The sequence below is a fragment of the Aureococcus anophagefferens genome, assembly GCF_000186865.1.
Source record: "Aureococcus anophagefferens unplaced genomic scaffold AURANscaffold_6, whole genome shotgun sequence".
NCBI lineage: Eukaryota > Pelagophyceae > Pelagomonadales > Pelagomonadaceae > Aureococcus > Aureococcus anophagefferens.
The window spans coordinates 1462113-1489522 of NW_008705566.1; the positions used below are offsets into that span (position 1 = coordinate 1462113).

The window sequence follows — 27410 nt, forward strand, 5'->3', positions numbered from 1 at the left end:
CGCGCGGCTCCGCTGCCGCGCGAGGCGCGACGCTTCCACAAGTCCCGCAGGTCGCCCTCGGCCCGCTCGACGAGCGCCGCGAGCGACGCGTCCAGGGCCCGCTCCTCGCCGGCGTCGCGCGCCGCCATGGCCTCGAGCGCCGCGGCGACGTCGCCCTCCCCGAGGCCCCGGGCCTCCAGGTCGTCCGCGGCTCCGCGCCGCCGCGCGTCGAGCCGCGACCGGAGCGCGTCGAGCGCGCGCGCGCGCTCGCTCTCGAGGCGCTCGCGGAGCGCCTCCGCCGCCGCGCGCTGCGCGGCGGCGAACTCGTCCGACGGCGACCCGTCGCCGCAGGACCCGCCCTTGGCCTCCTGGAAGCCGTCGTCGGCGTGGCGGTCGCCGGGCGCGTCGTCGTCGCGGACGGTGTCGCGGTAGCCGCCGCGGAAGGCGGCCGGCCGCCCCCGGGCCGCCGCGTCGCCGTCGCCGCCGGCGAGGACGACGACGGCGCCGTTGTGGCCGTGGACGCCGTCGTGGACGCCGTCCTTGGGCTCCGCGACGACGAGCCGCGGCGCCGCCCCGTCCCAGCCCGCGGCCGCGGACCCGTCCCAGCCCGCGGCCGCGGCCGCGTCCGGGGCGCGCTTGTCGTCGACGTCGCCGGCGCCCTTGGCGTCGTCGCCGGGCCGCGCGGCCTCCTTGGAGTCCTCGGCGAAGACGGCGTCGCGGAAGACGACCACCGGCGGCTCGCGCGACCGCCACTCGTCGCCGCCGGCGCCGCGGTCCGCCGTCGACGCGAGCGCGCGCGACAGCGACGCGTCGTCGAGGCGCCCGATGGCCAGGTCCGCCTCCTCCGGCGCCTCGACGACGGCGCCGGAGAAGATGCCCTTGATGAGGTTCTTGAGCAACAGCTCGTCCTCCTCGATGAGGATGAGCTCGAGGACCTTGGGCACGAGCTCCGCGCCCGCGTCCTCGTCGACGCCCTGGGGCCCGAAGATGGTCTCACGCACGTGGGCCTCCTCGAGGGGCTCCTTGTTGTGGACCTTGTCCTTGAGGTAGAGGTAGACGCGCTCGAGCGTCCCCTTGCCGATGCACCGCGGGCCCTGGCAGAAGGTCATGACGTCCTCGCGCGTCGCGCTCGCGAGGGCATTCGCCTCCTCCGCGCGCCGCAGGAGGCCGCTGAGCCGCTGCTCCTGCGCCGCGTCCGCCGTCGCGGCGCCCGCCGCGGCCTCGCGCTCCTTGAGCGCGCGGCGCCGCGCGGCGCCCGGCCCCTCGTCGCCCGCGAGGAGCTCGTCCTCGAGCTCCTTGATGCGGCTCACGAAGGTCGCGCCCGTCGCGCCCCGCGCCCGCAGGTCGTCGACCTCGCGGAGCGCCGCGGCCCAGGGAGGCGGGCCCGCGCGCCGCGCCGCCGCGGACGACTGCCGCGCGTCCTCGAGGCGCTCGCGCTCCTTGGCCAGCACGACGCGCAGGGCCACGAAGCGCTCGCGGAGCTCGACCTGGCGCCCGCCGCCGAGGCGCCGCTCGTGGAGGTCCACCATCTCCGTGGCCCAGGGCACGAGCGCGAGCTCCTCGGCGTCCGCGGCGCCCGCGCGCGACCGCTGCATGATCGACGCCGCGATGGCGTAGTGCAGCTGCTCCTCGTCGTCGGGCGCCGCCGCGTTGCCGGACTCCGGCGGCCGCGCCGCGCGCGGCGACGCGACGGCGACGCCGACGTCGGGGTGCTCGAGGAGCCACTGCGCGGCGCTCTCGACGTCGTCGTGCTCCATGAGCGCGATGGCGACGCCGTCCTCGGGGAAGCCCATGCCCACGAGCGCGTCGTGGAGCGACGCCTCCGGCGGCGGCGCGCTCGCCGGCGGCGGCGGCCGGCGCTGGGCGGCGAGCACGCCCTCGGGCACGGCCAGCCGGTTCGACCGGCAGTACTCGCGGATGTCGCCGTCCGTCGCGCCGCCGGCCTTGGCCTCCTCGACGGTCACGCGCACCTCCTGCGCCGACGCGCCGGCGCCCATGATTCAGAGGTGTGATTAGGCAGCCAGCGCTTTCCACATAATACAATGATGTGTGAAACTCCTCTGCTTGAATGTTCAAAGACCACTTCAGTTGTTGACATAGTTTTTTTTCATAGTTTTTTTTACGCGCTCATGACTGAGCTGTGGCAGCCCCAGCGCCGAAACTCCAAGGTCTTCAAAACCCACTTCAGGTTTTTTTACGCCGCGGCCGCGGGCGCCCTCGCCTCCGCGGGGTCGCGCGCGACATTGCCCTCGAAGCGCGGCCCGGGCACGATGCGGCCGCGGCGCGCGAGCTCGCTGAAGGCCTTGTTGTCGACGGTGTTGCGGACGTGGTCCCAGAGGATCGAGTTGCGCCACTCGTCGGCCTCGAGCTCGCCGACGGCCTCCATCATGTTGGCCGCGTCGACCGTGAGCTGGACCATGTCGCCGATGCCCGCGTCCTGCGCCGCGTCGTCCTCGGCGGTCTGCATGGCCGCGGGCGGCGGCAGGAGCTTGGCGATGGCGGACTTGGGCAGGAGCGGGATGAGGTCCTCGTCCGGGAGCTCCGGGTCCGGCGCGGGCACCTCGAGGTCCGCGCGGAGGCGCGCCCAGCGGTCGCGGACCTTGGCCATCTCGCGCTTCGTGTAGCGGTACTTGCCGACGACGCCGTCGGGCGCGATGTCCTGGTCGTGGTCGATGAGCCGCGAGCCGCCCTTGGAGAAGAGGTGCGCGAGGAACGCAAAGTGCCAGTCGACGTCGCGCCGCCGCAGGTCGTCGGCGTGGAGGAGGCCCGGCGGCAGGCCGAGGTCCTCGCGCGCGACCTTCTCCAGCAGCTTCGCGAGGTCGTTCGGCCGGTCGAGGCGGCCGCGGACGTCCGACGCGAAGGACTGGAGCGCGCCCTGGTCGACGCCCCGCTGCCAGAGCCGCGGCCCCGTGCCGCGGTAGCCGAGCAGGGTCTTGCGGCCCTTGAGATTCACGCCCTCGGCCCGTTCCACGCCCTTGACCGCGCGCGCGGGCAGCAGCGCCTCCAGCTCCGCGAAGACGATGCGCGCGAGCTGGCGGCCGTCGACGAAGGCCGTCTTCCAGTTGGTCATCTCCTGGTAGGTCGGCAGGCTCTCGACGGCCGCGGCCCGCGCGCCGCCCGCGCCCGCGTGCAACGACTGGTGGTTCGCGAACGCGAGCAGGATCTCCTCGGCGAGGTCGTCGGGCCGGTGCTCTTCGACGGGCGCGCCGCCGGCGTCCGCCGCCGCGAGCTCCTCGGCCGCCGTCTTCGGCAGGTCCAGCGCCCGGGGCAGGGCGAGCTTCGCGATGGTCTCGGGCTCCAGGACGCCGCGGAGGTCCGGGTATTTCGGCGCGCCCGTCCACCGCGGCACGCTCTGCTCCTCGGCGACGTCGAAGCCCGACGCGGACAGCTCCGCGAGCCGCTTCGCCTCGGCCTGCTGCTGGAGCACGGACCCGCGCCGCGCGCCCTCGTCCGCGGCGACCTCCGCGGGCGTGCGGAGCCGGAAGAGGCCCCGCTGCGCGTTCGCGAGCGCCGCGGGCACGATCGTCGCCGCCGCGCCGACCATGACGAGCAGCGCCTCCTCGGCGCGGTCGCCCCGCGCGCGGTCCTCCGCGCGCTCCACGGCGATGCGCTCGCGCTCCTCGTCGCTGACCTCGCGCGCGCGCGCCGCCGCGAGCGCGCGCTCGAGCGACTCGACGCGGCGGTTCAGGTCCTCGGCCCGCGCCTCGGCGACGCGCGTCGCCTCCTTGGCCTCGAAGAGCTCGGCCTCGCGCATGACCTTCTCCATCTCGAGCTGGCGCTCGCGCCGCTGCTTCTTCGCCGCGCGGAGCCACTGGCGGATCATGAACCGCTTGCGCCGCATGTCGTAGCGGTGGACGATCTCCTCGACCTGGGCGCGCCGCGCGATGCTCGACACGCAGTAGTTGTGCCAGAGGTGGAGCGTCATCAGCGCGATGGTCCGGCTGCCGCCCGCGCGCTTCGTCGCGCGGAGCCAGAGCCACGCGGCGCCCTTGCACCGCGCCTCCCGGTAGTCGAGCAGCGCCTTCTCGCGCATGGCCGACGCCGTCGCCAGGGACACCTCGGCGCGCATGCTCGAGTCCACGAGATCCACGGGCGGCCGCAGCGCGAGCGCCTCGACGCGCTCGCCGGACGGGTAGCGCCAGTACGCGCCGCCGCCGCCGCTCCGCAGCGAGTCGCTCGAGCTCCGCCGCAGCTCGCGCGTCCGCGCCCGCGACTTGCCCACGGTCCAGGCGCCGGGCCCGGACGCCGGCGGCGCGTGGTCCCGCACGAAGCGCGGCAGGGCGTAGCTCGACGACAGCGCCGACGCCTCGTCGAGGCTCGCCAGGCCGTCGAGGTGCGTCGCCTGGAGCGCCTGGCCCGCGTCCCGCTTCGGCCGCTCGTGGTCGTCCCAGCCGAAGACCTGCCGCTTCGGCTCCATGTTCATGCCCCGCGGGAGCTGGTACATCGTCGATGCCGGAGAGCTCGGCGCTAGAGAGAGCCCGGGAGCGTATACATCGCGCTCTCCGAGGCGTTGGAGAGTGTCAGGAACATGATGTTTCCTTCAAGTGAAGTCACTAAACCCAAGATGCAGCACGAGATGTGAGCATGGCAGCCATGCCGCGCTGCGTCGCGGTGCTCCTCGCCGTTGTGGCCGTCGCCGAGGACGCGAGCCACCTGCTCGCGCCGTCGGTGCGACGGCCCTTCGTCTTCTACCACATCGACAAGACGGCGGGCAGCTCCCTGCGCGCCATCATCAGCGACGCCGCGGCGCGCGCGCGCCTGCCCGCCGTCATCCCCTGCTACGGCGGCGTGACGTGCCTCTGCGGCTCGAACTATCGCGTCGAGCCCTTCCTCTGCCCCGCCGCGGACGCCTTCGAGGCCGCGGCGGTCGTCGCGGGCCACTTCAGCCCGCTCGGCCTGTCGAAGCGCCGGGTGAGCAATATGGACGAGCGGACGTGCCTCGTCTTCCTCCGCGAGCCCGTCGCGCGCCACGCGAGCTTCTACCGCTTCTACGGGCACCAGAAGTACTTCGGGAACCGGTCCTTTGGCGCCCTGTCGGCCGACGAGCAGCGCGCCGCGATCGCGCGGAGCGGCGGGCCGGCCTTCATGGCCGAGTTCCTCGCCTGCGACGGCGAGCGCTGCCCGGCGAACGTCACGCGCGCGGCGACGCTGGCCCTCCGGCGCTGCTACGTCGGCACGGCGGAGCGCTTCAACTCGTCGATGGCGTTCCTGTCGCTCGCGGCGCCGTGGCTCGGCACCTACGCGGCCCTGAGCCGCACGCACGCGAACCGGGCCGCCGGCGGCGGCGCGGGCCCGGAGCCGGCGCGCGCGGCGGCCCTCGCGGCGGCCATGCCCGAGGATTCGGCGCTCTACGGCGCCGCGGCGGCGATGCTCGAGGCGCAGCTCGAGGCCGCGAGCCGCTGCGGCGAGGGCCGCGCGGGGCGGCCGCGGAGCGACGCGTCCTGGGCGAGCGAGGCCCACTACGAGATGGCCGTCGCCATCCGCGTCGAGGCGCTCGCGCGCGCCGCGAGCCGCCGGCCGCCCGCGGAGCGGCTCCGGGTCGCGTGCTGCGTATCGGTGCACCTCCGCGCGGCGCGGGGCCGCGGCCTGCCCCGCGACGCGCGCTGCGACGCCGCGGCGCCGCGGCGGCTGGCGGCGCCGTCCCCGCGCGCCGCGCGCGGCGCGCCGGCGCCGGCGCCGAGGAAGCTCTACTGGCTGCACATTCCCAAGTGCGGCTCGACCTTCGCGAACACCGTCGTCCACGCGCTCTGCGACGGCGTGCCACCGAACGCGTCCGAGCAAAAGTACTTGGGCAAGACGCCGAACTTCATCAAGGGCCGCAGCTGCCCGCGCCTCGCGGTGCCCGTGCGCGACGGCTGGGGCCGCCACGACGACCTCTCGGCGGGCCTGCTCGCGAAGGTCGGCGGCGCGGACCGCGTCGTCGCGCTCCTGCGCGAGCCGCGCGCGCGCGCCGAGGCCGCCTGGAACCACGTCAACGTCCACGGCGTCCCCAGCCCCAAGGGCCCGCCGGCGGGCGACGCGCGCCAGTTCGCCGAGGCCACGGCCGGGTGCGCGGCGCGCACGCTCGCGGGGCGGGGCACGTGCCTGACGCCTGGGCGCGGCGACGACAAGGCGCGCGACGCCGCGATCGCGCGGCTCCGGGAGCTCGCGTTCGTCGGCGTCGTCGAGCGCTGGGCCGAGTCCATCTGCCTCTTCCACCTCCAGTTCGGCGCGCCCTGCCTCGCCGTCGAGTTCGAGCACCTCCGGTCCCAGCCGCACAACCGCACGGTGCCGCGCGCCGCGCGCAACGTCGACGACGACGTCTACGCCGAGGCGCGCCGCCTCTTCGCCGCGGCGCTGGACCGCCACGGCGCGACGCCCGAGCGGTGCGCGGCGCTCTGGGCACCGGCCATTCATAACGTACTACAGTAACAGCATCTTGTCGTAAGCTGCGCGGTGCCGCGATGGGCAGTCGATCCCCATAAACGACCCACTGCGTTGCGTGTAGCGATGGCAGACGCCGACTACCCATCGAAGGTGCTCCAGCGCGCGCTCTCGACGGCGGACTACCTCGCGTCGCGCAACCTCGACGGCCTGGCCGCGCTGAAGCGGCACTGCGCGCAGACGAGCGGCAAAGAGGGCGACCACCCCGACTTGCCCGTCGCGCCGCTGCCGGATGGCTGGCCGCGCGCGATTCCGCTGAAGGGCGCGTGCATGACGGGTTCGCTGGCGACGCTCGCGTACCTCTTCGAGCGCGGCGCGGATCCGGACCTCGTCGACGTCGTTTCGGGCGACACGGCGTGTCACGTCGCCGTCGCCTGGGGCCGCGTCGACGCCGTCGCGTACCTGCTCGCGCGCGGCGCGCGGCACGACGTCTCGGACGGCGACGGCTTGACGCTCGCCGGCGCAGCGCGGCGGCGGCAGAAGCTGCTCGAGCGCGGCGACGCGGCCTTCGCGGAGCGGCTCCGGAGCCGCGGCATGGACATCGACGCGCTCCGGGACGAGGGCCGGGGGCTCGTGAAGCTCCTCGACGCCGTGGAAGCACGGGGCTCCTGGCGCGCGTTCGCCGTAGGCGCGACGCGCCGGCCGCGCGTCGCCAGGGCCGCGCCGTGGCTCGAGGCCGCGGCGGATCGCTCGTCCTTGGCGATCGCGCGAGCGCTGGCGTCGCGACGAGGGACGCCCGTCGCCGTGGTTCAAGAGACGAAAAAAGCGCCGTCGAAGGCCGCGGCGAAGAAGCGGCGCGCGGCCGCCGAGGACCGCGCGACGCGGGACGCGGCGACGACGGTGAAGGCGTCGGACCCGCCGCTCGAGAAGGCGCTCTTCGAGGCCGGCCTCGTGTCTCCCGCGCCGGGGGAGCACCACCTCGTCAACCCCGTCTTCCCCCGCGCGCTGCGCTGGCTCGACTGCGCGACGCTCGAGGACGTGCGGGCCCTCGAGCGCGACGACGTCTCGCGCGTCGAAGGGCCGTCGTCGTCGGAGCGCCGCGAGCTCTGGCTCTTCTGCTGCGCCGCGCGGAAGCGGCGCGACGACGCCGTCGCCGAGGCGCGCGCCGCGGCGGCGGCGGACGTGGAGCGCGACGAGGCGCGGCGCCGCGAAGCGGCGCGGAGCGTCGACCCGCGGGCGGCCGTCGCGTTCCGCGTGCCGCTCGCCTGCTTCGCGCGCGTCGCGGGCTTCCTCTTCCACGCGCCGCCGCCGCCGCCCAAGCCGGAGCGCGCCCCGGCCCACGTCCTGGCGCTCCTCGAGGGCGTCGTGCGCGCGCCGCCGCCGCCGGGGAAGTAAAAAACTTGATTGAAGTTGACGTGTGCTCCATCGCCGCGCTCTCCCGCTTCAATTTGCACCAAGCAAACATCACGATCCGATGAGATCCGGCAGTGCACCCGTGGGCTGCCTCTCGTTCGCGGTGCTGCCCGGAAGCGATGTTCATCGACAAAAATTACAAACCACAGCGGCTCGCAAGCATCATGCCCTTCGCACCGGTAGGCAACCTCATCGACACGGAGGTTCGCCAGCGCCGCGTCAAGCGCTCGGCCTCGTCGCGCGTGCGCATGACCATGCGCGGGCTGCCCGAGCCGACGGACGTGGAGCGCTGGAAGAAGCCCGCGGCCCCCCAAAAGAAGCGATCCGCCGTCGAGCCCCTGCCCGAGCTGCGGCGCATGCCGACGCCGCTCTCGCCGACTTGCTGGGGCGACGACGACGAACCCGCCGCGCGGACCGACGGCCTCGGCGGCATGGACGAGCGCGTCATCGACGACGCCGCGGTCACGGCGCGCTACCGGAACGCGCGCCTCATCGACGACGCCGCCGTGCGCTCCCCGGGCCTGAACGAGCGCAGCACGCGCAACCAGCGCCGGCGGCGGTCGAGCGACACGGACATCGACGCCGCGGCGCCGAAGCCGCGCGCGAAGCGGCCCCTGTCCGGCGGCGGCGGCCGGCCGCTCGAGGCGGTGCGCGAGCGGCGCCGCGCGCGGCAGATCGCGGACATGGAGCTCGCCGCGGCGCGCGAGCGCGAGAACGCCAAGCTCGAGGTGTCGCGCGCGATCCTCGAGAAGATGGCCTGCGGCCGCGTCGCCACAAGGCTCGGCGCCGTCCTGGAGGACGCGCGGGAGAAGCGCGTCCGCGACCTCGCGGCGACGGCGATCCAGGCCTGGGCGCGGGGCCTGCGCGCCAAGGAGAAGCGGCGCATCGTGCGCAAGCTCAGCCGCTTCGTGCCGCTGACGCTCTGGCGCCGCCGCGAGCGGAACCGGCTCGCGGCGAAGCAGCTCCGCACGTTCTTCCTCGACCACGAGCGGCCGGCCCGCGTCAAACGGCATATCCACGACTTTTTGCGCGCCGTCAAGCTCGTGCAGCGCATCTACCGCGGCTACGCGGCCTGCACCGTCGCGCGGCGGAAGGCGCTCGGGATGCTCTGGCAGCGCGCGGAGGCGGCCTTCGCGCCGCCGCGCGAGCGCCGCCCGCTCGCGCCCGTCAAGCCCCGCAACGGGTCGCCGGACGAGGCGCGCGCCTTCGCGCGGCGGAAGATCCTCGCGCGGCGCGAGGACCAGAGGGACGACGCGAAGCGCCGCGACGACGCGCGCGGGCTCGCGCGCCTCGACCGCCAGTGGGACGTCGTCGACGCGCGCATGGCCCACCTCGTGCGGCCGGAGGAGGCGCCCGCGAAGCGGCGCAAGGAGCAGAAGTGGGCCATGCCCGCGAAGGTCCGCGACGCTGTCCTCCGCGCGATCCTCGGCGACGCGCGCGCGCGGCACCAGGCGACCTGGGACGTGTCCCAGCGCGAGAAGTACCGCTCGGCGCCCGAGGTCTTCACGCGGCGCCAGGCGCGGACCATCCTGCGACTGGGCGACATCAAGAAGCGCGCCGCGCCGCTGCCGCCGAACGCGAAGGCGGGGAAGGCGTGGCCGACGCTGTTCCTCTTCGTCCAGGGCGACGACACGCTCGCGGCCATCGTCGCGCGCGCCTACGCGGCGGCCTACGCGGCGGACAAGGAGGCGCACCTCCGCGGCGGCGGCGCCGACGTCGCCGCGGCCGCGCTCCGCGCGCTCGGGCTGGTTACGTAGCTTACGTTGCTTCGGGGGTGAGGCGGCCGTCGCAGCCGAGCTCGATGAGCTTCTGCCACGCCGTGGCGACGTCTTTCCTCAGCTGGCGCCGGTTGCGGTTGTAGTAGGTGATCTCGGCCTTGTAGGCCGGGTCCCACGACAGGGCCATGTCGGAGATCAAGAGCATGAATTTCAACCCGTGCATGTCCCACTCGAACTGGCGCTTCCCTTTCGCCGTCGTCCGCTCGACGAACTGGTCGATGTTGCCGTAGACGCTCAGGTAGCCGAGGCCGTGCTCGAAGAGGTTCCAGTGCGCGGGATCGAACGCGTACCAGGCGTTTTCGTTGCCCGAGACCTCGGGGTGGCAGCGGCCGTACTGGTGGCCAAGCAAAATCAACGCGACGGTCTCCCGGTCGTCGAAGCCGAGCCTGTCAAACGTGGCCCGCACGGCCGCGATCGTCGGCGCCTCGCGGACGTGGGCCGGCGAGCCAAGTGGGCACGAGCTGCATCCGAGATCAGCCGCCGGAAGGCGAGACCCACACGGGTTATGCGCGCCGTCGCCGAACGGGCAGCCGCCCTTGCCGTGGACCGCGACGGCCGCGTCCTCGGTCCAGTCCTCGCGGCCGACTTTGAACGGCACGCGAGGCCCACCCGTCGCTTCGATGGCGACCGTGCCGCACAAGACGCAGATGTCGGCGACGCTGAGGCGCGGGTGCGCGCGCTTGACCTTCTCGACGAGCGCTCGCGCCTCCGCGAAGCCCTTGTTCTCGGGGTCGGCCTGCTCGGCGAGGAAGCGCATCGTCCCGCCGTTGCTGCCGCCCGACTTCTTGTGTCTATCGAATGTCCCGCAGCAATGCCAGGCAAAACGAATCATGAGCGGCGCCAGCGACCCGTCGTCGTGCTCGGGCCGGTGCAGCCACTTCGCGATGTCTTCTCGAGCCGCCCGCAGGTCCACGGCATTGGTCGCCACTCCGGCCGGATCATCGATGGTGGAAACGGTGGAGCCCATTGGGGCTGCCGATTAGTCGGGACCGATCACGTCCATCGTCAAATTCGCGACAGAAACTGCATTGCCGTCAACGTCTCATCACCATCGACCTTTCGCAATTGGGAGAGCGCTGGAGCGCTGCCCCGTGAAGCTGCGCTGGAGAGCGCCCAGTGATAGCGCGCTGCCCCGCGAAAACGCGCTGCCCTAGCGAGTGAACTCGCCATGCCGACCTTTTTCGTGCGGTCGCCCACGGGGCGCGTGCAGGACGAGGGCGTCGTCGCCGCCGAGCGCCACGACCCGCGCCCGAAAGTCGTGGACGTCGGCGGCGGTCGCGTCCACGTCGTGCTCGGCGCGCGACCCGAGCCGCTGCCCTGGGACTGCCTGCCCATCGACGACGGCTACGACGACGGCCATCTCCGGAAGCTCGCGCTGAAGCCCGGGCTCGGACCCTACACGCTCGAGGAGCTCACGCGAATGAGCTACGCGTACGAGTCGTACGCGGCCGCTCGGTGGCGGAAGCGGGAAGAGATTTATCTCGAGGAAAGGCGGCGCGACGGCGGTAGAATGAAACATGGATCACGCGTGTCTCCACAAAAAAGGTCGTCGTCGCGAGGGAGACCGCGCGCGAGCCCGAGCCGCGAGACGCGGCCCGCGCGAAGCCCCGCGTGGACGTCGGCGCCGCTCTACCTTAAAAGCACGTTCTAGCACGCCATGGAGAGAATGTTATCAGCCCGGTGGCCAGCCCCGCACCGGAAGTTCGGAACCCTAACGTTAATCAACTCGGCGGCCAGAGGACGAGCTCCGGGTCGTACCAGGAGCGGACGGGCCGGCCGTCGTGCGCGCGCGCGTCGAGCACCGTGCGGATGAAGCGGCCCTGCCAGCCGCAGGGCCCGATGCCGACCTTGAAGGGCGGGTCCGTGGCCGCGTCGGCCTGGGCCCAGGCGACGTCCGCGTCGAGCGCGAGCTGCTGCTCGACGAGGCCGAGCTCGCCGCGGTCGTCCCAGTCGAGGACGGCGTCGTACTTGGCGACGCCGGCGTCGAGGAGCCGCTGGAGGGCCCGGGCCTTGGCCTCGGCGACGTCCGGCGGCGCCCTGACGCGCGCGTGGCCGCGCCAGAGCGGCCGGCCCGCGTCGGCCGCGACGTCCGTCACGAGGACGACGTGGCGGCCCGCGGCGCGCAGGAGCTCGGCGACGGCGATGAGCTTCTCGGCGCAGGCGTGGCAGGCCTCGGCGGTCTTGAGGAGCTCGGAGCGCCAGAGGAGCGCGTCGTAGCGCGCGAACTCGTCGCCGAGCGCGCGCGCGCGGAACCGCGCGGCCGCGGCCGCGACGGCCGGCGCCGCGCGCAGCGCCGCCGCCGGCGCGAGGAAGGGCGCGGCGGATAGGGCCGGGTCCGCCCGCCACCAGTCGCCGAGCGCGAAGATGCCGCGGCGCCGCCGCCGCGCGACGAGCACGGGCGTCGCGTCGTCGTCCGCGGACGCCGCGAGCGCGCGCCACCGGGCCTCGCCGTCGCCGACGTCCAGGTCGCGCGCGTGCATCAGGTCGTCGCCGACGTCGAGGAGCGCGAGGGGCGCCGCGCCGGCCGCGAGGCACCGCGGCGGCACGACGGGCGACCCCACGAACGCCTCGAGCGCGGCGACGTCCAGGTACGCGCGCAGGTCCTTGACGGGCGCCGCGCGCTCGACGACGGAGATCAGCACGTCGCGCGCCGGCGGCACGGCCGCCTCGTCGTCGCCGCCGCAGAGCCAGGGGCCCGCGGGCGCGGACGCGTCGACGCAACACGCGAGCTCGCTGTCGGCGACGCACGGCAGCACGAGTCCGTAGCCGAGGCGCTTCGCGACGGCGGCCGCCGACGCGACGATGGGCCGCCACCCGTTGAGGCCCTCGCCGGGCAGCGTCAGCGCGGGCCAGACGTAGCCCGCCACGTCCTCCTCGAACGCGCAGTCGCCGGCCTGGCGCTTCCGGGCGCTTTCGAGGTCGCCCTCGAGCCAGAAGCCCATGACGCAGAGCGCGACGAAGAAGCAGATGGAGAGCAACGCGGTCGCCGCTTCCGACCACGGCGCTTTCGGTGGCGCGGCGGCGGCGGCGTGCGACGCCGCGACGGACCGTTTGGCGTGCGCGCGTAGCGCCTCGAGCCGCGCGCCCTCGATGGGCACGTCTTCTTGCGCCGTCTTGTTGTTGCGCACGTTCGACGGCGTCGGCAGGCGGCTGCGGCGGCGCATGGTTGTCGTTTTTAGCAGGTTTTTTTGAACACGGCAGCTATTCTATGCCGGGCGACGGACAGGAGATTCGTCGCAAAGTAACAAAAGATTCGTCGCAAGTAACAAAAGATCTGCACGGCACCATCAAAAGGGAATCGTCTTGCATTGTGTCTCGCTGCAGGAGCTCGGAGAGGCGGGCTGGGTAGCTCTGCGCCGCTTGAGCCGCCGCCGCCGGAGTCGCGGGACCGTCGTCGCGGGGGTCTTCCCAGGCGCGGCGGCCTCCCGTCAATCGTCAAAAGCGCGGGGGTCTTCCCAGGTGCTGCGACGCGACTCCAACGGTTCACGGCGGCGCCGGCGCCATGGACGCCGGCGCCATGGGCGCCCTGCCGACGCGCGACGAGCTCTTCGACGTCGTGCTCAAGGGCAAGCAGTTGGAGCAGACGATGAAGGACCGCCAGGCCGGCGGCGGCGCTAAGAGCGGCCGTTATAAAAAGCACGACACGGCTCGACTTCGGTGTCTGCGTCGCGTCGTCTACCCGCGGCTCAAGATGGGCATCCTGCCGTCGGCGACGGACAGCAAGATGCTCTTCGACATGCCGGGCGTGTACCAGTGCCTCCGCGCGGCGTGGCGCGCGCCGCGCGCGCGAACATCATCAGGCGAGGCCGCGGCCGCGGCCGCGGCCGCGGCCGAGGCGCGCCCGTGCCCGCGCCCGCGCCCGTGCCCGTGCCCGCGCCCGCGCCCGCGGCGCCGGACGCGTCGCCCCCGCCGCCGGACGCGTCGCCCCCGGCGCGCGACGCGTCGCTTCCGGCGTGCGACGCCACGCCGGCGGTGGCGGCCCCGGCTTCCGCGCCGCCCGCGCCGTCCGCCGCGGTCGCCGACGACGACAGCGACGACGAGTTCCTCGCCTTCAACTCGGGCATGGGCGTCCGCACGTCGCCCCAGGCGGACCGCCTCGACGAGTTCATGGCCGCGGACGCCGGCTACGTGCCGCCGCCGCGCGCGCCGCTCGCCGCGGTGCGCGCGGAGCCGACGCCCGACCTGCGAGGGCCGGAGTTCCAGGCTCGCGTGCGCCGCGAAGCCGACGCCGCCGCGGCCCGCCCCGAGGCCCGCGCCATGCTCGTGGAGGACGAGGACCTCATCTTGGCCCAGCTCGAGGCCTCCGACGACGTCGAGGACCACTTCGCGCGCGCCGAGAGCGCGGTGCTCGAGCTGCTCCGCTACGACCGCTCGTTTCGCGACGCGAGCCCCCCGGACCGCAACAGGGCCGAGCTCGTCGTGGGCCGCCTCTTCCAGTCGACGGCCTGGAGCGAGCACGACGAGCGCAGGCGCGTCGCCGACTTCGAGGCCCTCGACCACGACCTGCGCGCCGCCATCGGGATCGCCGTCCGGGACGCCTCCGCGCAGACGACCGCGGACGACGAGCGCGACGCCCTCGGGCTAGCCGCGGAGACGCTCGAGAGCCTGGCGGCCTTGGTCTAGGCGCGAGCGAGCCCGCGCCCGTGCCTGCGCCCGCGCCCGCGCCCGCCGGCGCGCCCGCGCCGGGGGCGCGGCCGAGGCGCGAACTAGAACTCGCGATGGGATAATTCCGCGGGGTTTAAAGACGGGCCGGCGGGACGAGTCCGCGCGTCGCTCCGCCTGGCTTCGGCGCCTCCGGCGCCTCCGTCGCCTCCGGCGCCTTCGGCGCCTTCGGCGCCTCTTTTTTTTTCTTTTTTTTTTTCTTTTTTTCTCCTCGCCACTGGCCCCACATGAAAAAAGTGCCGTTTTTTTGGCGCTCCAAGCTGAATTACCACAAGAATCGCAAGCTGCGACGCCGACTGGCTGCTCGTCCGCCGCCGCCCGCACCACGGCATGGCGCCGCCGGACCCGGAGCTCGCCGGGCTCCAGCAGAGGATCGCCGCCTGCGGCGTCGCTCCCGGCGAGCGCGCCGCGGCCTGGCGCCACTTCCTCGGCGTGAGCCCCGGCCTCAAGGACCAGGGCGCGTCCGTGCGCGCGTCGCGGGCGGCCTACGCGAAAATAAAACAGCAAGAGCTGCCCGACGCCGCGTCCCTCGGCGCCGACGCCGGCGACCCGCTGTCCGGCCTGCTCGGGGGCGACGGCGGCGGCGCCGGCGGCGGCGCGTGGGACAAGTACCACGCGAACGCCGAGCTTCGCGCCGAGGTCGAGAAGGACCTCGAGCGCCTGAGCGTCGGCGGCATCTCCGAGGACCACTTCAAGGAGCCCGCGCGCGCGAGCCGCATGCTCAACGTCCTGACGTGCTGGGCGTCGGGCCACCCGCGGCCGGGCTACCGCCAGGGCATGCACGAGGTGCTCGCGCTCTTCGTCGCCGCGCTCGAGGACGAGCTCGCGGCGGGCGGCGCGCCCCTGGGGCCGGCGCCGGGCGGCTTCGACGAGGGCGACGCCTACGCTTTGTTCGCCGCGTGCATGGAGACGCACGCGGCGCTCTTCGACACGGGCCGCGGCGCCGACGCGCCCGTGCTCAAGTTGTGCCGCGCGGCGCACGACGCGGCCCAGGCGCTGCTCGACCTGGGGCCGGCCTTCGACGCCGTCGAGCCCCAGCTCTACGGCCTGCGCTGGGCGCGCCTGTTGTTCCTGCGCGAGTTCGACGCGCCGAAGAGCCTCCAGCTCTGGGACGGCCTCTTCGCGGCGTTCCGAGGCATGCCGCCGGCCGAGCGGTCGCTGCCCTACGTCGTCGAGCGCTGCGCCGTCGCGCTGACCTGCGCCGCGGCGCCGGTGCTGGTCCGCGACGACGAGTGCCAGCAGATGCAGACGCTCATGCGCTTCCGGGACCACGTCGACGCGTCCGTGCCCCGCGTGCTCGACATCACGCTCCGCCTCGTCGACGGCCGGGGCCTCCCGCCGGCCCGGGGCCGCGCCGCGCCCCCGGCGCCGGCGCCGGTCCTCCAGGCGCCCGTGCGCGCCGTCGCCCAGGACTCGCGCTTCGGCGCGCTCCGGAGCCGCGCGGGCGAGGGCGCCGCGGCGCTCAAATCGGCCGCGACCGCCGCGCCCGCGTTCCTCAAGCAGACGGCCCTCTTCGCCGGCGGCGGCGCGCCGGCGCCGGCCCGCGCGCCGCCGCCGCCGGCCCCCGCGGCCCGCGCGCCGCCGCCGCCCGCGCCCGCGGCGCGCGCGCCGCCGCCGCCCGCGCCCGCGCCGCCGACGATGGCCGCGACGCTCGACGCGGCCCTCGCGGTGCTCCGGGCGCACCCGCACACGAACGACGCCCAGGCGGCCCTCGCCTCCGTCGCCTCCGTCGCCGCCGAGCTCCGGAAGCGGCGCCTTTGATGTATTTGGTAAACCACATTGACCTTCACGTTGCAGCCGAAATATTACGCAGAGTCGATGGAATGAGGCTCTGGCGCCTCGCGGCGCTCTGCGTGGTAGGCGCCGCGCGCGCGCCCGACGGCCGCAGCATGCAGCTCATCCACATCCCGAAGACGGGCGTGACGTCCCTGGAGCAGGACCTCAGGGCGCGCGGCGTCGCCGTCGAGCCCCTGAACGAGCGCTGCTACGCCGCCGTGCGCCGCGAGGGCCCCGTGCACGGCGTCATGCTGCGGGCGCCGCGGGCCCACGTGCGCAGCATGTACATGCAGTGCCGCTACGCGCCGGCGTCGTCGAGCATCACGACGCATTTCGCGGGATTTCCCGGCGCGCCGCGGAACGACACGGACGGCCTCCGCGCGTGGCTCGACCACTTCGGCGCGAACTGGAGCCACGCGGGTCGCGGCGATTTCGGTTGCTACACGCCCCTGGACCACCAGTGCCACCACCTCGCCTGCGCCGACGGCGGCGACGTCTGCCCCGGCGACGCCGCGGCGGCCGCGGACTACGCGCGGGACCCGCTGAAGACGAACGCGCGGCGCGGCCTGCCCGCGCCGCGGGGCGCGGGGCTCTGCACGCCCGCGTCGCACCACCGCGCGGGCGGCGCCGAGGACGCCTGGCCGCGCGCCGCGGAGCTCGCGGCCGCGCTCCGCGCGCTCGACGCCATCGAGGTCGTCGGCCTCGTGGAGCACTACGAGGCGAGCCTGTGCCTCTTCGCCTACTTCGCGCTCGGCGCGCTGCCGGCGGACTGCGCCTGCGACGCCGCGGCCGACGTCACGCGCGCGCGCCACGGCGTCCCCGACTACGAGGCGGAGCGCCTCCCCGGCGACGTCGTCGCGCGCATCGACGCGGTCACGGCCATGGACCGCGCGCTCTACGACCGCGGCCAGGAGCGCTTCTTCAAGCACGTCCGCCAGGTCGAGCGCGCCGCGGGCGCGCGCGTCCTCTGCGGCACGACGCGGCGCATGCCCAGCCCCCTCGCGGGTCGGCGGCGCTCCTAGTCCCGCCGTTACCTCAGCGCGCGGGACTGGCGCAGGACCTGGGCGATGAGGGACCGGCAGAGGAGGCACTCGTCGTAGACGAGGGCGTCCTTCGCCGGGTCGCCGGACTTGATGACGCAGACCATGAGGACGCAGTCGCCGACGCGCCAGAGCAGCGTCCGCGTCTCGTCGCCGTCGTCGTCGAAGGACATGTGGAGCGTCGGCGCGTCGCGCTCGTAGTCGAGGATGCGGTCCGCGGACATGAAGAGGTACTTGGACGCCGCCAGCAGCGAGAGCTGGTCGATCTCCGCGCCGCCGCTCTGGTCCACGTTGTCCTCGGAGATGAGCGCCGTGTGGAGCACGCGGCCGTCGCTCCCGAGCCGGTGGAGCACGGACCGCACGCTCTGCTTCACCACGGGCCCGATCATCGCGCCGAAGCCGTGGAAGTCCTTGAGGTGCTGCGCGCGGCCGCCCAACGGCGCGCCGTCGCCGCTGTACTCCTCGACGAACGCGAGCAGGATCTCGCACGCGATGAGGCGGCCGAAGCTCGCCGTGTCGTTGCGGTCGTGGACGAGCGCGCAGGACACGCGCGCGACCTCGTCGCGCACCATGGTGATGGCCATGGAGCTCATCTCGATGTAGGTCGGGTGCATGGCCGTCGTCTGCGTCGCGAACTCCGTCATCGCCGTCAGCAGCGACCCCAGGAGCCGCGGCTGGGCCACGGCCTGGCCGTACTCCTTGGCGAAGAGCACGAGGCCGCTCGGCGCGAGCAGGATCACGTTGCGCAGCGTCATTTTGTGAATGAGGCGTTGGGTTCACGCGCGAGAACCTGCCATGCTCAGGCGCGAGCGGATGGCACCATGCTCCTCACCACTTTTTTTATCGACTTTTTTCTTGCAGTTTTTGCGAGCGCAATGGCTGTGGCAATCGAGCTCTGAGGCTGCCAACGATGCGCTCGCTCCGCATGACGCGAGCCATCTCGGCGTCGCAGCCATGCACCACACCCACACGCGCCTTCTCCGGCTACAAGGGCTTCGGCAGCTTCCACTCCGAGGACGTCGAGGAGCTCGTGGCGCAGGCCTGCGCGCCGGGCTGGCAGGCGCCGAGCGCGCCACCGCTCGTCGCCGCGGCCGCCGCGAGCCCGATCGCCGACGACATGCGCGCCAACTTCCTGCTGGACGACGCCTGGACCTTCGTCAACCACGGCGCCTTCGGCGCGCCGTGCAAGACGGCCTTCGACGCCGCGGCGGCGTGGCGGCGCCACGCGGAGCTGCAGCCGCTGCGCTTCGTCGACCGCGAGCTCTTCCCGCACCTCGTCGCGTCGCTGAAGGCGCTCGGCGACGTGCTGCGGCTGTCGCCGCGGGACCTGGCGCTCGCGCCGAACGCGACGGCCGCGCTCAACGTCGCCGTGCCCGCGGCGGCCGCCGCGAGAGGCCTCGGCCCGGGCGCGGGCCTGCTCCTGCTCGACTGCGGCTACGGCTCCGTCCGGACGTTGGCGGCCAAGGTCTGCGCCGCGCGGGGCGCCGAGCTCGTCGAGGTGGGAGTTCTCGACGACGTCGCGGCGCGCGGCTCCGCGGAAGGCGTGGCGGAGCTCGTAGAACGCGCGTTGGAGACCAACAACATCCGCGTCGCCGTTTTCGACCACTACACTTCCAATTCCGCCCTGCGTCTACCGGTCGCGGAGCTCGCGGCGCTCTGCCGGGCGCGCGGCGTCGCCGTCGTCGTCGACGGCGCGCACAGTCTAGGTTCGGCGCCGCTCGACGTCGCCGACATCGGCGCGGACTACTTCTGCGGCAACCTCCACAAGTGGTACTGCTCGCCGCGGGGCAGCGGCTTCCTCTGGGTCCGGGACCGCGAAAGCGTCGTCGAGCCGCTGGTGGTGTCGCACGGCTACGGGAGGGGCTTCGCGAGCGATTTCATATGGACGGGCGCGGGCGACTACGGCGCGCCGTTGGCGCTGCCGGCGTTGGTGGATTGGTGGGCGCAGGTCGGCGGTTTGGAAGCGCACATGGACCGCAACGCGGCGCTCCTCGCCGACGCGACAGAAACGCTGGTCGCGGCGTGGCGAACGGAGACGCTCGTCGACGCGGCGAGCTCCGCGCCGTCGATGGCGCTCGTGCGCCTGCCGGGCCCGCGGACGGGCGACAGGACGTCGATCGACGGCAAGGCGGCCCAGGACGCGCTCCACTTCCGGCACGGCGTCGAGTGCCCCGTGAAGACCGTCGGCGGCGAGCTCTACGCGCGCGTGAGCGCCGCGCCCTACAATCGACTCGGCGACTACGAGCGCCTCGCGGAGGCCGCTTTAAATTTAAGGTCGTAGGTCGTACTCGACCTTGCGCCCGTCGCCGCGCGAGAAGAGGAACCCGCCGTCGCAGCGGGCCTTGCACCACCAGCCGTCGGCGTCGACCGTGCCGAGGACGTCGTCCGCGTCCGCGTCGTCGCCGGGCGCGGGGACCCGGACCTCGTAGCTCGTCCCGTCCGCGCGCGACCCGACGACGCGCGTCGCCGTGCGCTCGACGTCGTCGCCCTCGAAGGTCGCGACGACCAGACTCGCGCCGCGCTTGTCCGGCGCGGCGACGTCCGCGAAGGACGTGTCGGCCATGACGACCTCGACGCCGCCGTCCGCCGCTCGCAGCAGCGCGGGCGAGTCGCCGACGGGCCGGTGGCCGACGACGACGCGGCGCACGCCGGAGCGCCGGAGCCAGGCGTGGACCGCCGGGTCGCGCGCGTCCGACGTGTACTTCGTCGACGCCTCGAACGCGCGCGCGTTGTAGGCGCCCGTCGACGCGCCCTCGCGGACCGCGGCCCAGATCCGCGCGCGTCTTGAGATTGCCGAATGAGAATCCACATTTCCCCCGTCGGCGTAGCAGTTGGACACGACGGACCGGCCCCAGACGGCGCAGCGGTTCTGCAGCGCGAGGAGGCACTCGCCGCCGCGCGAGCCGTCGGCGGCGAACGTCGGCCGCGCGAGGTGGTCCGCGAGGCCCCACGCGAGGAGCGCGTTGAGGTCGCGGACCCAGGCGTCGACGTCGCGCTCGGACATGAAACTCTTCGTCGGCGGGAAGCCCGCGTCGCCGCGCCTCCCGACGCGGAATCGCGTGTGTTTCTCGGGGACGAAGCCCGCGGTCTGCGCGTCGACCTGGGCAGCACAAGAGTGATTCAACGTCGCTTCAACGTGAGTGTTCCGCGCGCGCGCGTTACGGAAACCACATCCACGCTTCGAGACCGTTCCGAGAGATGATCGCTTGTCCAAAAGTCAGCCGAAACGAGTGGGAAAATGGCCGAGATCGGAGCCTTTGAAGTTGGGAATTTCGCTCTCTTTTCCTGCCCTGGCGTCGACGGCGCCGTGGACGAAGAGCGTCGAGCCGAACCGCGCCGCGACGGACGCGCGCTCGAGGTAGGCGCGGAGCGCGCCGCCGGGGAGCACCTCGCCGACGCACGAGTCGACGACGTCGTCGTCCGTTATGTGTTCCTCGTTCCGGAGCGTCGCGAGCTCCGCCCTCCGGAACTCGAAGGTCCCGGGGCAGCCGAGCGTGTGCTCGAGCATCCACCGGAGCCGGTTCGCCCGCGAGTCGTCGAGGCGCTTCGACTTCAGGTAGTCCGCGAGCCGGGGCGCGGCGTCGTCCCAGTGCGGCCCGGGCACGGCCTCCGGCGGCGTCGCGAGCGCCTCCGGCGACAGCTCCGCCGTGTAGCGGAGCTTGTTCAGGTCGCGGTTGCCGACGAGCAGGGCGACGCGGTCCCGGCCGTAGCGGTCGCTCAGGTCCGCGAGCATGCGGCAGAGGCGCACGTCGCCGTCGCCCTTGTCGACCGCGTCGCCGCCGAAGACGAATCGGCAGCCGTCGTCCGCGAAGCGCAGCACCGTCTCCGCGTCGTCGTCGAAGCGCAGCACGCCCGACGCGCGCACGTAGCGGCGGAAGTAGTCGAGGTTGCCCTCGACGTCCGTCACGTAGCCGATGCGCACCGGCGGCGGCGCCAGGGCCGCCGCCAAGGAGGCCATGCAGAGCGCCCGCCACCAAATTTTGCCAATTCCCGCGGCGGCGTCGCTTTGCGTTTGCGTCACCACCGCTTCGCTGCGCAAGGGTGCGACGTCTCTAGCTCCGCGACAGCGTCGTTGCCGGCGCAGGAGGGCGCGATGACGAGGACGACGAGGCTCGGACGCGAAGTTGATGCTCTGTTGCCGCTCGCGAGCCGATCGTGAAGCGATCGCGAATCGCGCTGCATCCGCAGCGGCAACGCTTGCCTCGGCCCACCGGATCGCTTGCCGGACGTCGTCTCGACCACCACCCGAACCGCCTTCGACGCGCCGGGGAGCGCGCTCGCCAGCGTCGCCGCCAGCGCCGCGCAACCAGCGCCAGCCCCAGGTTCCGCGACCCGGCAGCGCTGCGCGTCGCCGGAAGTGTGCCGCTTTTCGGCTTCGCGTCCCGAAGCGCTTTTCAAGGCACAAAAAATGGAGATGCCGGCGGCGCCGCCGGCCGAGGGCGCGCCCCCGGTCATGTACATGGAGCCCGGCGGCGGCATGGCGGGGCTCATGCAGGCCGTGAACTCCGGGGAGGACAAGCGCGCGCGGCCGCGGAAGCCGTCGATCGGGGGCAAGTGGAGCGACGAGGAGGACAAGCGGCTGCTGCAGATCGTCGAGGAGAACGGCGCGAAGAAGTGGAAGCGCGTGGCCGAGCTGCTGGGGAGCGTGCGCACGGACATCCAGTGCCTGCACCGCTGGACCAAGGTCATCAAGCCGGGCCTCAACAAGGGCCCGTGGTCGGCCGAGGAGGACGAGGTCGTCAAGTCGAACGTGATGAAGATGCAGAGCGAGTCCAACGAGGGCGTCGTCAAGTGGGCGGAGATCGCCAAGATCCTCAAGGGGCGCCTGGGCAAGCAGTGCCGCGAGCGGTGGTTCAACCACCTCGACCCGACGATAAAAAAGGGCGAGTGGGAGCCGCACGAGAACCGGACGCTCTTCGACCTCCAGCAGCAGTACGGCAACCGCTGGTGCGAGATCGCCAAGGCGCTGCCGGGGCGGTCCGAGAACGCCATCAAGAACCGCTGGAACTCGTCCGCGATGAAGCGCTACATCCAGACGGCCAAGCTCGACGGCATGGTCTGCCCCCACGGCCCGGCGCCGCCCAAGGCCGGCGCGCCGCGCGGGCCCGACGCGCGGGCCCTGGCCCACTTCGGCGGCGGGCGGCCCCAGCCCTACGCCGTGCGCCACGAGGACCTCCGGGCCATCGCCGACGGCGACTTCGACCAGCTCGCGGCGGTGCTCGCGAACCCGACGGTCTTCCCCAAGCTCCAGCCCCAGCTCATCTCCATGATGCTCGGCCAGGTCATGCTCAGCGCGCCCCAGGCGGACCGCCTCAAGGCCGTCTGCGCCGCGCGGCTCCGCGCGGACTCGGCGGCCTACGGCGCCGCGCTGCCCCAGGTCGAGGGCCAGCTCGACCACGTCATCCGCGCGCGGACCGCCGCAAGCCCGAGCCCGCGCCCGCCGCCGTCCCTCGGCGGCGGCTCGCCGGGCGCGACGCTCCGCGACGGCGGCGTCGTCGTCGCCGCGGATCCGGCGCCGACCGCGGCCAAGGCCCCGGCGGGCGGCGCGCCGCCGCCCGTCGCCCAGGTCGCCGAGACGGTGGGCGTCGTCCGCGCCCACCCGGGCACGGCGCCCGTCGTCGTCGGCGTCGTGCCCGCCGCGCCCGCGCCCGCGGCCGCGCCGCGCGACGGCGGCGGCGACGCGTCGCCCGCGGACGACCCGCCGCCGGCGCCACCCGCCGAGGCGGACGCCGACGCCGCCGCCGACCCGGCCCAGTGAGGCTCCAGGCTTTGTGTGTCCGCGAGCAATTCATACGCGCGCCTTTTAATTATCCTGAGGTTGTCGATGCCTGCAGCTTTGGCGGGGCTGCCTCACGCGTCGTGGATCTGGACCGTGATGCTGCGCGTTTAGGAAGTTCGCAACGATGCGCTGCCCGCGGGCCGTGGCGAAGCCCTGCGTCGAATGCCTCGCCGCCGTCATCGTCGTCGCCGCCGCGCTGGGCTTCCGCCGCCTGTCGTGCTGCCGCGGGCGCGAGGCCGCTGCGGCGCGCGACGCGGGGGACGCGGGCGCCGGCGACGAGGCCGTGGCGCGGCTCGCGGCGTTCCTGGACCTCCCCGCGAGCCCGCGCACGCATCCGGCGTCGTCGAAGCTCGCCGCGCCGTCGCTCCTGGACACGCCGAAATCCGCGCTGCGGCGGCAGCTCAAGAAGCGGCGCCGCGAGGACACGTCGCACTGGGACGAGGTCGTCAGCTTCGACGGCGGGCGCCGCGCCGCGCGCCCGGCGGAGACGCCCGAGGACGCGGCCGCCCGGCTCACGGTGGAGGCCGTCGAGCTCAAGCGCGCGGGGAAATACGCCGCGGCGCTCGCGAAGCTCTACGAGGCGAAGCGCGAGGCCGAGCCCGACGGCCCGGTCGTCGAGGAGAAGGCGCCCGAGGCCTGCGACGTCTGGTCGTTCCAGGAGAAGGCGGTCGCACCAAGGCCGGCTCGGGCCGTCGAGTCGAGCGCGAGCGAGAGCGACGACGACGGCGCCGACGCGCCCTCGAGCCTCGCGCGGCCCGCGGCCGCGGCGCGCGGCGACGACGACGACGACGATGACGACGACGTCGCGCCGACCTACCGGTCGCCGAGCTCGGCCCAGCGCCGCGTCGACCGCGCCCCGGAGCCGACGTCCGACGACGACGAGGACGCGGTCGCCCGGCTCAAAACGGAGGCCGTGGAGCTCAAGCGCGCGGGCAAATACGCCGCGGCGCTCGCGAAGCTCTACGAGGCGAAAGACGACGAGCTCGCGACGCGCGACGACGGCCCGACCGTCGAGGAGAAGGCGCCGGACGACGCGTGGTCCTACCAGGAGAAGCCCGCCCCGCCGCCGGCCGCGGCCGTCGAGTCGAGCGAGAGCGAGAGCGACGGCGACGACGACGGCGTCGACACGCCCGTGAGCCTCGCGCGGCCCGCGGCCGCGGCGCGCGCGCCGCCGAGCGACGACGACGAGAGCGACGGCGAAAGCGAGGCGCGCGCCGCCCCTTCCGACGACGACGACCACCTCGAGGCGTCTTTGTCCGTCTTCGGCCTCGCGGCCGGCGCGGCGCCGCGCCACGACGACCGCGAGGCCATCGACACGCCCAGAAGCCTCGAGCGGCCCCCGGCGCCGACGACGCCGCGGAGCGGCGGCCGTCCGCGCGTGTCCACGGTGTTGAGCGACGCGGAGGATCCGGACGAGGGGCACGACGTCGTCGACTGCCCGCTGATCCTGTCCCGGCCCCACGCGGGCGAGGACCACGAGCCCATCGACCACGACCTCGACCTCGACTTCCACGAAGACCAGGCGACGCGCGGCCTGCTCGGGGCGAACCTCGCGGCGTCCTTCGCGGAGGTCGTCGGGTAAGGACTGCGCGCGGACCATCGCGCCTCGCCGAGGCTCGCACTATAATATGTTTCAGGTTTGGCGCGGATGCTTTTCAGGTTTAGGCCCGGGAATGATGTTTCTAGGTTTAAGGATCTCCGCTCGTGCTCTTCGGGTTTAAGAAGTCGTTGCTCGCTTTGAATCGCTGGGCAGCTGATGGACGACGACGCACCGCTGCCCGCCTTGTCGCCCCTGCCGCGCCGCCCCTTCGGGGAGCGCAACGCGGGGGCCGTCGCCTCGCCCGGGGCGACGCAGGACTACGACGAGCGCGCGCAGCGCCGCGTCCGGCCCGACGGCGCGCTCGTCGTGCCGGACGGCGCGCTTGCCGCGGCGCGCGAGCGCCGCCCCTTCGGGCGCGAGACGCAGCCCCCGGAGCAGCCCGCGAGCAGAGTCCAAAAAAAAATGCGCGCTCGGGGCCCCCGTCGTTCGTCGTCCGTCGACCGTCGACCGTCGACCGTCGACCGTCGACCGTCGACCGTCGACCGTCGACCGTCGTCCGGCCGTCAGGCGACGGCCCGCGCGCTTGTTGGAATATGAACAGAGAAGGGAAGGTGGGGGTTCGAATCCCCGCTGTCCCACGCAGGCGCGCGGGCGAGGAGGGCGCGCGCGTGCAGCAGCACGCGGACGAGGAGGCCGTCCAGGCCATGATGGACGACTTCGCCGAGTTCGACGACTTCGAGTTCGAGCAGCAGCAGGAGGAGGAGCGCACGGTCGAGCAGCCGCCGCGTTCCTCCTCTCGTCGGCGCAGTTCCTGCAGATCACGAACAACGGGAAGAAGACGAAGGACAAGTTCACGGCGGCCGACAAAAGGCGCGTCGGCAGCACCCTCAAAGCCTACGCGGAGCTGGCCTTGAAGGACCCGACGAAGGAGTTCCCGGACGAGACGAAGAACCTCGACTTCGACACGCTCAAGGGCATCGCTTCGTCCTGCTACCACCTCGCGCCGCTCGCCGGCGCCGACAAGGCCAAGTTCGCCGACGTCGGCTACCAGTGCTCCTGTGCGACCGACCCGTGTCTTTTTTTTTCGCGTACACGACGAACAACCCAGCCATAGGCCCGCAATTTTGGCACTACGGCAAGTGCAAGCACTCGCTCGGCATGGCCATCCACAAGGGCAAGATCAACATCCCGCCCCGGTGGAACATCACGAACATCACCGAGGAGCGCCGCCGCGGCCGGCCCCGCAACGCCAACGGCGGCGGCGCGCTGACCGGCCGCTGATCACTGACCCCGAGCGACGGGCAACCCTGCAATCCTGCAATCCTGCAACTTGAATCCTGCAATCCTGCAATCCTGCAATTCTGAACTTGAATCCTGCAATCCTGCAATCCTGCAATCCTGCAATTCTATCCGCCGCGGCCGCCCGTCGCACCAGGTCCTTTTTCTTTTCCGATTTTCCCGAATTTTTTCTAAACCTAAAAGCACGACACGTAATTTTCTAAACCCAGAAACATCATTCCCGGGCCTAAACCTGAAAAGCATCCGCTCCAAACCTAAAACAATAGGCATCCCGAGGCTCGGCACGCTCCGAGCGGCATCGACGTGTCTTTGAAGATCGCAGAGGAGGCATGGCTCTTCGCTCCCTCATCGTAGCGCTCGCTTTGAGCGCCGCCAGCGCGCTCGTGCCCGCGTCGCGGCCGTCGGCGGCGCGCTCGGCGGTCGTCGTGCGCGAAGGCCCGCTCGACGCCGTCGGCGACGCGCTCGAGAGCTTCGCGGCGCCGCCGTCCGACGCGTCGCTGCCCTCCGGCAGCTTCGGGGCCGTCATCACGGGCGGCGCCGCGGGCGTGGGCTACGCCTACGCCGACGAGTTCCTCGCGCGGGGCCACCAGGTCATGATCTGCGACATCAAGGACCCGGCGAGCGCCGTGTCCGCGCTCAAGGCGAAGCACGGGCCCGACGCGAAGATCTTCGGCGCGGTCTGCGACGTGAGCGACACGGCGTCCGTGCGCGCCTTCGCGAAGCAATCCCAAGAAAAACTCGGCACGGTCCACTACTGGGTGAACAACGCCGCCCTCAACGGCGGCCGCAAGCCGTTCCTCGAGGTGAGCGACGAGGCCATCGAGGCCGTCGTCAAGGTGAACATGTTCGGCGTGCTCATCTGCACCAAGGTCGCCATGGAGCTCATGTTCGACCAGGCCGGCGTCACGGGCCACGTCTTCAACACCGTGGGCTCCGGCGTGCGCGGCGGCGGCACGCCCGGCTACGTGACGTACGGAGCGGCGAAGCGCGGGCTCCCGCAGATGACGGACTCGCTCGTCGCGGAGCTCGAGGGCAAGACCCAGGGCTATTCCTGGCCGCCGTCGTCCACGCCCGGCGCGGTCAACGTCCACACGCTGTCGCCGGGCATGGTCTTCACGGACCTGCTGCTCAAGGACTCGACGCCGGAGCTCCGCAAGTTCCCCTTCGGCGTGCTCGCGGCGACGCCCGAGGAGGTCGCGCGGGACCTCGTCCCCAAGATGCTCGCGACGACGGGCACGGGCACCTTCGTCGAGTACCTCACGCGGCCCCGCACGCTCCTCAAGTTCTTCAACCGCTTCGTCAAGCAGGAGAAGAGCGACATCATCGACGACGACGGCAACGTCATCAAGAAGGACGGCGTCGCCTACAACGAGGACGGCGTCCGCGCGCTCTACTGAGCCCCTAATGGTTATGCCCCGCGTGGGGGTCGTCGCCGTCCGCGCCGTCGTCGTCGGAAGACGAGCAGTGCTCGTGGTCGAGGAGCACGAGGCCGATGCCCGCGCAGCCGACCACGAAGAACGCGAAGAGGCCGAGGCGCTGGGCCGCGCTGAATTTTGACGCGCCGTCGACGACGTGCGCCGCGGCCTCCGTGCAGGCGACGTACGTGTAGACGCCGCCGGAGAAGGCGAGCATGAGGCCCTGCGTGCCCATGCCCGGCTCCGTCCAGAGGTAGACCGCGGCCCCGAGCATGACGGACACACCCGAGAAGAAGTTGACGACGCAGGCCATGAGCACAGAAAGCCCCCCGGGACCCACCAGCAAGAAGAAATCCGCGAACTCCT

The 27410-nt window shown here is 72.9% G+C and overlaps 7 protein-coding genes across 7 annotated transcripts; 4 read left to right on the top strand and 3 right to left on the bottom strand.

Moving 5' to 3' along the window:
- Window positions 1-2173: 2173 nt before the first annotated feature.
- AURANDRAFT_63136 (hypothetical protein) lies at window positions 2174-4423 on the bottom strand (the record flags this gene model as incomplete). Its single annotated transcript, XM_009037575.1, has 1 exon — window positions 2174-4423. The coding sequence occupies one exon, from the start codon at window positions 4421-4423 to the stop codon at window positions 2174-2176; it is 2250 nt and encodes a 749-aa protein (XP_009035823.1).
- Window positions 4424-4563: 140 nt separating this feature from the next.
- AURANDRAFT_63137 (hypothetical protein) lies at window positions 4564-9763 on the top strand (the record flags this gene model as incomplete). Its single annotated transcript, XM_009037318.1, has 4 exons — window positions 4564-6378; window positions 6496-7707; window positions 7959-9503; window positions 9638-9763. 4 exons carry the CDS (start codon window positions 4564-4566, stop codon window positions 9761-9763), a joined length of 4698 nt encoding a protein of 1565 aa, XP_009035566.1.
- A 359-nt stretch (window positions 9764-10122) lies between these two features.
- On the bottom strand, window positions 10123-10500 carry AURANDRAFT_24056 (hypothetical protein; the record flags this gene model as incomplete). The annotated part of the gene is made up of 1 exon (XM_009037574.1): window positions 10123-10500. A coding segment is annotated over one exon (378 nt), but the record flags the coding sequence as incomplete, so codon positions are not given.
- Window positions 10501-11254: 754 nt separating this feature from the next.
- AURANDRAFT_63138 (hypothetical protein) lies at window positions 11255-12697 on the bottom strand (the record flags this gene model as incomplete). Its single annotated transcript, XM_009037573.1, has 1 exon — window positions 11255-12697. One exon carries the CDS (start codon window positions 12695-12697, stop codon window positions 11255-11257), a length of 1443 nt encoding a protein of 480 aa, XP_009035821.1.
- Window positions 12698-13035: 338 nt separating this feature from the next.
- On the top strand, window positions 13036-14156 carry AURANDRAFT_63139 (hypothetical protein; the record flags this gene model as incomplete). The annotated part of the gene is made up of 2 exons (XM_009037319.1): window positions 13036-13280; window positions 13334-14156. 2 exons carry the CDS (start codon window positions 13036-13038, stop codon window positions 14154-14156), a joined length of 1068 nt encoding a protein of 355 aa, XP_009035567.1.
- Window positions 14157-21500: 7344 nt separating this feature from the next.
- On the top strand, window positions 21501-22037 carry AURANDRAFT_24720 (hypothetical protein; the record flags this gene model as incomplete). Its single annotated transcript, XM_009037320.1, has 1 exon — window positions 21501-22037. A coding segment is annotated over one exon (537 nt), but the record flags the coding sequence as incomplete, so codon positions are not given.
- A 4185-nt stretch (window positions 22038-26222) lies between these two features.
- On the top strand, window positions 26223-27026 carry AURANDRAFT_24309 (hypothetical protein; the record flags this gene model as incomplete). Its single annotated transcript, XM_009037321.1, has 1 exon — window positions 26223-27026. The coding sequence occupies one exon, from the start codon at window positions 26223-26225 to the stop codon at window positions 27024-27026; it is 804 nt and encodes a 267-aa protein (XP_009035569.1).
- Between the last annotated feature and the right edge of the window lie 384 nt (window positions 27027-27410).